Source organism: Rhinoderma darwinii, chromosome 5 (assembly GCF_050947455.1).
Source record: "Rhinoderma darwinii isolate aRhiDar2 chromosome 5, aRhiDar2.hap1, whole genome shotgun sequence".
NCBI lineage: Eukaryota > Metazoa > Chordata > Amphibia > Anura > Rhinodermatidae > Rhinoderma > Rhinoderma darwinii.
In genome coordinates this window covers 248294563-248303682 of record NC_134691.1, presented here as the reverse complement: position 1 = coordinate 248303682, position 9120 = coordinate 248294563, and the positions used below count along the sequence as shown (strand labels likewise).

The 9120-nt window shown below is 40.2% G+C and overlaps 1 protein-coding gene across 2 annotated transcripts in view; it reads right to left on the bottom strand.

Moving 5' to 3' along the window:
• Positions 1 to 4167: 4167 nt before the first annotated feature.
• TBX20 (T-box transcription factor 20) overlaps positions 4168 to 9120 on the bottom strand; it is a 60195-nt gene continuing 55242 nt past the window's right edge. The window contains exons 8-12 of one of the 2 annotated variants that reach the window (XM_075828562.1): positions 7983 to 7990; positions 7796 to 7822; positions 5863 to 5866; positions 4729 to 4841; positions 4168 to 4640 (exon numbers count right to left, since the gene is read on the bottom strand). In XM_075828562.1, the coding sequence (XP_075684677.1) occupies positions 4300 to 4640; positions 4729 to 4841; positions 5863 to 5866; positions 7796 to 7822; positions 7983 to 7990 (493 nt within the window). In that variant the 3' untranslated portion in view covers positions 4168 to 4299. The remainder of the gene's footprint in view (positions 4641 to 4728; positions 4842 to 5862; positions 5867 to 7795; positions 7823 to 7982; positions 7991 to 9120) is intronic. The other variant, XM_075828563.1, reaches the window with a different exon arrangement.

The following is a 9120-nucleotide window of genomic DNA, read 5'->3' as shown; positions in this document are numbered from 1 at the left end:
GGCCCCAGAAGCTTTCACCAGCAATATCAAAGGATAAAGCCAGACCTGTGGGGCAACTGCAGTTAAAAAAGGGGTTGTCCAGATCGGACAACCCCTTCAAAACATCAAAATTCATACTGCAACGTGAATGACACCTGCTTTGCAGTTTTCATACTAGTGTCGACCCCATCCCAAGGGCTGAAAAATTGACAACCATGCGCTGGACATAAATTGTGCATGGTATGGTAGGAACCTCCTTTCCCCCACATTGCACCAATGTATAAATAATTGATTAAGAAATTTTTTGTTATTTAACATCAGTAGATGGCCTGAACATTTATTAAAACACACACAAATACTTTATTGAGTAATCACACATCTGCCGTAATATACAATGTTCTCATGTTATATATTTTAAAATTTATATAGATTTTAAACAACTTTTTTGCGTAGCATTTAATTTTAGACATTCAAATATTACACAATGTTGACATAACATTTCCAGCAGAAATAAATATATTGCACTTAAAAAGAAACTTCCATCATGTGCCCTAAAATACATTTGTACAGATTACAGTTAATTCCAGAGTTTTTGTGTATTGCAACAATAACAAAATGACACAATTCAGAAAAGATTGGTGAAAACTTTCACAAGAAGATAAATCCAGTTTTAAAAGTTTTAGATGAAAATTGTTCCTGATTTCAACAATTTTAGCTACTCACCAGCTCTCAGAAAATTAGAAGTTGAAATGGTTAAGCCTGTGCTTACATTTTTTTTTTTTTTTTTTAAAGTGAATGAAAATAACAAAATAATTTCCTTTACACTCTGATGCCTATTGTTTAAGAGAAAAGTTAGTAGTAGTGCTTGAAGGACCACTAAATCAGCAAAAAAAGTAGAAAAGTATAAGAAAGGTATGTAAGCGAGCTACAAAATATCTTCAATAAAATATTTGTACATTTTAGGTACTTGAAAGACCTAAATATTTGAAATAAAATATTAATGACTTTGGACCCCACCGATCAAACATTAATAACCTATCCTAAGGATAGGCTATCAATGGAAATTCCTGGAAAATCCATTTAACATTTGTCAATGTTGGATAATGTTTCCATACTGTGAATCCCACAGAGGCGCAGAAAGCGGAGCTATATGGGGCTGTTTGGAGGGATTCTCACAGTAGAGCTGCTTTAGCTACATAGCTCTGACATAGGGGTGACAATAAGATCTCAAGGTAATCTCATTCCTCAACTAACAAAATAGTGGCTCTGCAGGGTTGTTGGTGACCACCTCCATGTAACAAGCTTAAACATCTCTAAACTATGGGGACCCCACAATACAATTCACCATTCTAGGTTTTGAATGGAAATAGGCTTTAATAGTAAACAGTGTTAAACAATTTGCATTACATATTTAGTGGCTCTTTATTGGTACAATGTAGCTTTTACATCCGTTCCTTAACAGGTATGGACCATTCGAGAACCTGAACACTCATATTCCATTGAACAATTATTCAATAATTGCATTTGATTTTAGTCGATTTTGAAGTCAGTCCCTATTCACCACAATGGCCTTTATGCCGGGCAATTGTGGCCTGTGATCTTATGACAGCTTTGCTGAGCTGCTACTGTATAGATTTTAACTTAACCTGTCTTTTGTAACACTCTTACTATTAATTAATATTAGATCGTAAGGAATACATTTTGGAAAGTAAGACAAAGATAACAATGACTAATACAATATGTATAGTCACTGTATGAATAAAATAGTTCATAGACCAGTATTGGCTCTTTTGTTGTAGATCCCGAATGCCAACGGAAATAATTATGGTTTATTCAGGTAAGGTCACATTTTCATAGATTAGAAAAAAGTTAAAATCCAGTAGAAACCTAAAAAAAACACCGATATATATGTGACTACTACGCTCATTCTCTATATGGGGCTGTTTTAACTTTATTTTATGTGTATTGAATCTGCCTCCCTTTCTACATTTATTTTTTGAAAATTGCCAGAACTTCACAAAAAAAACTGTAAAACTGACTTTCATGGCTTCATTTGCAAACAAAAAGGAAGTTCGGCAGGTACTGAATTCACAATTACTGGTTCAACTTAAAGTGACTAAAACAAACGGTACATAAAAAAAATCTTCGCTTTATATATATATATATATATATATATATATATATATATATATAATTAATTGTTTGAAAGGGGAATATGTGAATTAAATTATATGAGGACCTAATTTAAAGGAACAACACCTTTTCATTGTGAGGGTCCCTTGCAATCAGCTGTTTTTGGCATCAGGTGCATCAGGGGTGATGGGCACTAGTCCTAATAAGCCGTTACATGGTCCCATTCAATCCCAATGTAATGCTTGAATGGTACTCCAGAATGAGAGCTGCTTTTCATTAATAAATGGGTGTCACAGTCGAAAAAACCCTCCTCATTGAGTTAAAATAACCCAAAAGGGTATTTCAGTAGGAGTTCTCTAAAGCAGACAAGTTCTTCAATAAGCAATTTATATATAAATATTTCCCTGTGTAATCTACTCTAGTTTTGTCTGTCAACTTCAGCATTTGACAAAAGTCCTATGTGACATACGGGCATGATTTGGCATCCACATGTATAAAGTAGCAGCTCGAAGTCAAGCTAGTTCATACCCTTGTATATAATATTTTATCTCTTTAAAATTACAAGTTTATCCTTGACAATTGTTTTATTTAAAAGAAACCTAAAAGTTGTAGTAACTAATGGAAAGAAGTGGCTGCTGCAGGCTTTGGGCCTAGTTCAATAAATAATAAAATATACATTAGCAGTTATAAAATATATAAAATAAACACAAAGATAACAATCTGCTTGACAAAGCAGTGGTTTCAGAAAATCCAAAAATCTTAAATTCTGAAACACCAATATCAATATTATCTATAAATTTCTCCTGAAAATGATGTGGTTTTCTTTTATATTGACATTAATATTGGTAATTTCAGAGCTTAAAGACTACCTGTCACTAGGTCATATAAGTTTAACTGGTTAACTGACCTGAATAGCGCTGTCTCCCTAATTCAAGCACTGCTTTTCTTTTTTTCCTGGACTCCCCCCCCCCCCCTATTCCAGAGATATGGCCCACTGTTGTGTTGGCGACCTATAGGCTGTAGTTAGCCAACGGGTTGGAGCTTGCTTCCCTGCCTCTAATGCTGACCAATCGCCACGAGGCAGCTTGAGGGTAGTTCTTGCCCTGTTGGCTAACTACAGCAACTTAGCATATAGAGAGCCAACACAACAGTGGGCCATATATTTGAAACAGGGGGTCCAGGAAAAAAGAAAAACAGCGCTGGAATCAGATAGACTGTTTAGGTCAGTAAATCAGTTCAACTTATATGACCTAGTGACAGATCCTCTTTAGATATGTAACTTTACCACCACAGAAACTGTACATATAGTGATGTAGTCCAGTTTTCCATCAAATCTGCAGAATAGTTTCATCAACCACAAAGTGATAATTGTGCCCATAAAACTGACTCTGATGAATATTATTCTTAAAGATAAGAATTTGAAACAAATATAAAGTACACTAAGTTATTGCTAAACATTGGCACTCGAGTGCAAGTGGTGGCCTCAGATAGGTCTTCTCAGGTTCCTTGTGCCATGAACATCTCATGACTTCAATTTCTCCAAAAGTTCATGAATGACACATAAATGAAAAACCTAGAAGACACGTCCTGTGTAAATTGGAGCCATGTTATGCTTGTCCATATAGCGTTCATGGTATGACTGCAGAGTGTCTAGACATGCATTATATTTCATCACTTTGCATCTGGCTTGCAATGAATGGACAAAATGAATTATTGCAATATATACGGGAAAAGCTCAATATGTACAATCTTGTGTTGAACGCTTTCTTACAGCCGCTCCATTTGAAATATTAAAGCAGCAATGGACATAAAGCTAGGTAGTTATCTAGTAAGAAATGACTAGTAAGAAATGACTGACATTAATGACAAAAAATCTTTCAAAACTGTACATTTACTAGATATTGACATTTTAGATTGTCAATTGTCAGTGTAGTCAAAGGTAAAATTTTCTGGAAAGGTTATAATAGCGGAGATTTATTGGCTTTATGTTTTTTCCATGGTTTGATAACATGCTTGGCTGTCCAGTTATATAAAGAGGTTTAGTGCTTTTCTCTCACATGGACCATTACCAGTTCCATACAATAGCATGTGATGTATGTGACAATTGTGACCCTGTTAACTCTAAACCGCTCAAGTCATATATATTTATATGTGTATATTTTTGGCTTCTTCTGTAAATCAACTCAGTCATACAAATGGGGTCATCACAGCAGAGGAGTGTCGCAGTCCTTGGATGGCTGCGTAAGGCCCCTGCTGAAAGTAATGGTGATACCTGGGCATATGAAAGGAAGGGAACGTAGGCCCACTCCCTTGCATGGTGCTTGCAAGAGCTGTAGGTGTGAGAGGCATGCTTAGCCGGCCGTAGGGAGGCAGGGATCCTTGGATTGGGTGGGGAATTGGAGTTGCAAGAGAAGCAGTGCTGGTGCCCAGTGCCGTCAATGTTTGTGGGTGCTGAAAACCAGAGAATCCTGATGTTGAGGATACCCAGGAGGTGAGCGACAAGTTGTCAGATGTCGTAAAAGCTGATCCTATGGACATTAAAAACACATATAGACCTTAACATATAATACCACAAAACCTCTCTCATGTTATAATTTTTTATGTATCTCATCTTACCTCTGCTCTGTACCACTTGACCATCTTCACCCAAAACATCCTCATCTCCTCCATATGTCCTGATTGGAGATCTTGCATATGAATGTTTCTGTATAAGATTTTCTACACTTTCCCTATATAATAAAATAAACATTGTTTTGTTTAAAATAGTGTGCGATATAATATGGATAGTACTGTTCATTTCAATATACATATAGATGCCTGTAAGGGTATGTGCACACACACTAATTACGTCCGTAATTGACGGACGTATTTCGGCCGCAAGTCCCGGACCGAACACAGTGCAAGGAGCCGGGCTCCTAGCATCATACTTATGTACGATGCTAGAAGTCCCTGCCTCGCTGCAGGACAACTGTCCCGTACTGTAAACATGATTACAGTACGGGACAGTTGTCCTGCAGCGAGGCAGGGACTCCTAGCATCGTATATAAGTATGATGCTAGGAGCCCGGCTCCTTGCACTGTGTTCGGTCCGGGACTTGCGGCCGAAATACGTCCGTCAATTACGGAAGTAATTAGTGTGTGTGCACATACCCTAAATGTGCTGTTGTCTTATGTGGCAGAGGGGCCTCTAGGCTTCCTCAGGCACCAGGGCCTAGGTACGACTGCCACCTCTGCATTCCTTATAGCTATGCCCCCTTTTGTGTGTGTGTGTTAGGGGCTTTAATTTACAACACAAACAGTCTACAAACCCCTAATACACACACAAACAGGGGCATAGCTATAAGGAATGCACGTAGAATGACAGTACACTTGCAATGCAGTAATCATTGCTTTACACTGTAAACAAGTTGGCACTGTAAAGACAAGCTGATGTAAGTATTTAAGGTAAAAAGTTTTGGAATAATTGTCTAATTTTTCTTTGAAATTATATTTTAATTGTGGTGATTTTTAGGTTTTGGTCTATTGACTAATAATTCTTCCAGCTGCGTTTTGTAAATGTAAGGTTTGTCCTTACACTGAGGAGTAGAGAGTCTACCTACTTACAGTAATCTGGGTTAAAGAGCCACTCCAGTGATTTTTTTTAAATTGTGGCCCCCATTTGTAAAGTACACCCGGTAAAAGGTAGGGCAGGTCATTCTCTTACCGGGCGCTTTGTTGCAAAACTATCCCGGGAGCAAATATGTGACATGACCGAACTGTGACTGACCAATTCCTACAGCGTCTACTGTGTGGACCGGCAGTCTCCTTCACTAAGCATTGCTATGGGACGCTCAATGTGATTCTGGGTGTACTTTACAAACGGGGGCCACACTAAAAACAAATGACTGAAGTGTCTCTTTAAAGAGATTCGGTCACTAGTTTAGTAATGCCCTATCTCCTAGCTAATCTAATAGGCGCTATCACACTGATAATGCTAGTGAAAATTGTGTCCCAAAGAGTTTATTATTTTAAAAGTTATGAGCTTTTTTCTAAATATGTAAATGTGCCTATACTTGAAAATGGGCAGCAAAACCAGTGATTCTCCTGAGCTTCTTAACCCTGTCCTATCAGCATAAAGCTACTTCACACACAGTATGAGAGACTGAGGCTGGAGGGAAGGGAGATCACTTCAAACTGCTATCTCTCTGGCTGTTAACCACATAGAACAGTGGTCCTGGTGTTATATGAAAGATGAGATTCTAATCTTCCATATGGCACCAGGATCGCATGGAAGCTGTATACTTGATGATCAGGCTGTATTGCTGGGCAGGGAAGGGCAGAAGCTGTATGACGATTGGACAGCGTCATACAGAAAACATTACACCGCCCAGAGTGAAAAGAAAGAGTCACCTCCTATTTGGCGAGTATAGCCAAATTAGCATATTTAGAAAAATGCACATAAATTTGCAAATAATAAATGATTTTGAAAAAAAACCTTACACTGTAGTTATCAGCATCATAGCGCCTATTAGATTAGTTAGGAGATGGAGCATTAATAAACCATTTGGTTGGGTTCCCACAGTGCAGGTTTGCTGCAGATTTTGTATGTGTTTTTTAAACCAAAACCAGAATTGGATCCAGGAGAGGAGACCTATAAGGCCTTTCTTTATATATTTCTTCAGTTTAGGTTCCATTCCTGGTTTTGGCTAAAAAACACACATGCAAAATCTGCAGCAAATCTGCACTGCGGGAACCCAATCTTTTAATAAAAAAATGGGGCAATCTAGAAATGCTGTGTACAAGGTCAATCATTCTATTGGAAACTCATTGTTTACCAATACTGGTTTGAAAATTAGTTAGCATTTTTTCTATTTGCATACTTTATACAATAATATATATTTATTTTATCCAATTTGGTTAAAAAAAAAAAGTTATGAACAGTGCTGTAAAAAAAGTATTTTTCAATTTCTTCTAATATTGCAGAATGTTTCAAATAATCAAACTACTATTAATATAAGGCCTCATTCACACGGCAGGGTTTCCCGGCCAGGTGCCGGCCGTTCATAAATCGGCCGGCACCCGGCTGCATTAGGAATAATAGACCCCTAATGGGGCTATTCACAAGACCGATTTTTTGACGGCCGGGAAAACCGGCCGTCAAAAAATAGGACGTGCTCTATCTTCGCCCGGGTACCCGGCCGCCCGGCTCCCATAGAAGTCTATGGGGCCGGGTATTACACGGCCATCACCGGAATGTGTTCCGAGTGATGGCCGGGTTTTCCAGAGCTTGCGCTCTATCTCCTCCTCCTCCTCACAGCGCAGAGTGCATGTGAGGAGGAGGAGTTGATGCCATTCGGACGAATGGCATCGCTGTACACTGTGTGGCAGGGCCGGGGTGTACAGCAGGTGGAGGGAGCGCTGCGTTGGCTCCCTTCCCCTGCTTGTTTTAAAAGCACCCTGGCCCGGCGACACCTTCGATGGCGCCTCTAGCAGCTGCTGCGTCTGCTACTACTGTAGCGACGTCACTATAGCAGAGCGGGGAGGTATCTCCCCGCTCTGCTATGTGCTAGCCGCACTTTAGCTCCTTGAAGGAGCGGAATCCCCGTGTTTTCGGGGATTCCGCTCCTGGACAGAGCGCTTGATGTCTCTGTCCATATCTGGGCAGTGACATCAGGGGAAACTCCTGAAGCGGAATCCCCGAACACATGGGGATTCCCCTTCAGGAGTTGCCGCTGATGTCACTGTCCGGATCTGCCCGGCCCGGCCCGGCCCGGATGCAAAACTTAATGCAAACCGGCCGGGCAAAATGGCCGATTTTACCGGCCGACACTCGGGCTCGGGAACGACCCGGTCGTGTGAATCCCGCCTAAGACAAAGATAACCCAAGTAAACTCAAAATGCTGTTTTTAAATGATGATTTTATTTATTGAAGGCAAATGCTGTTCAGCCCTACCTGGCCCTATGAAAAAGTAATTGCCACCTTAGCTACTAAATCAACCAGTAAACCAAATGCACAGTTACAATTGAATTTAATTTCAATAGCCACACCCAGCCATGATTACTGCCAGACTTGTTGACTCTAAGCATCACTTAGGTATGTGGCTGGGTTCACACGACCTATGTTCAGACGTAAACGAGGCATATTATGCCTCGTTTTTACATCTGAAAATAGGGTTACAATACGTCGGCAAACATCTGCCCATTCATTTGAATGGTTTTGCCAACGTACTGTGCAGACGACCTGTCATTTACGCGTCGTCGTTTGACAGCTGTCAAACGACGACGCATAAATTGACTGCCTCGGCAAAGAAGTGCAGGACACTTCTTTGCAACGTAATTTGAGCCGTTCTTTATTGAAGTCAATGAAGAGCAGCTCAAGATTTACGAGCGTCGAAGACGCCTCGCATAATGCGAGGAGGAGCTTTTACGTCTGAAACGACGCAGCTGTTTTCTCCTGAAAACAGCCTGTCTTTTCAGACGTAAAAGACAGTTCTCGTGTGCACATACCCTGTGAAGCAATGTGTAGCAGGCTAGAAGGTTTTAAAAAGCAGCAGATGACGCAACGTTCTAAAGAGATTCAAATACAGATGCAAAACAAAGTCTTCAAAATCTACCTGCCTGGAAAGGGTTAAAAAGCCATTGCTAGGGCTCTGGGACTACAGCTAACCACAGTGAGAGCCATTATCCAAAAATGAAAAAAGATAAACAGTGGTGAAACTTCCAAGGAGTGTGGCTAACATACCAAAATTTCACCAAGAGCGCCTCGATGACTCATCCAGGAGGTCACAAAAGAACCCAGATGAATATGTAAAGAACTACAGGCCTCACTTTCCTCAGTTAACCCCTTCCCGCACCTTGACGTAACTGCACGTCAAGGTGAGCAGTTAGCGCACCTTGACGTGCAGTTGCGTCTGGAGTTTAACAGTTAACTGTGCAGGGTGTCTGCCCTGCTCTCCCTGTTGCCGGTTAGCGGCCCATTGCCGCTGATTTTGGCAATTAACCCCTTAGATGCGGCGACCGATTGTGATCA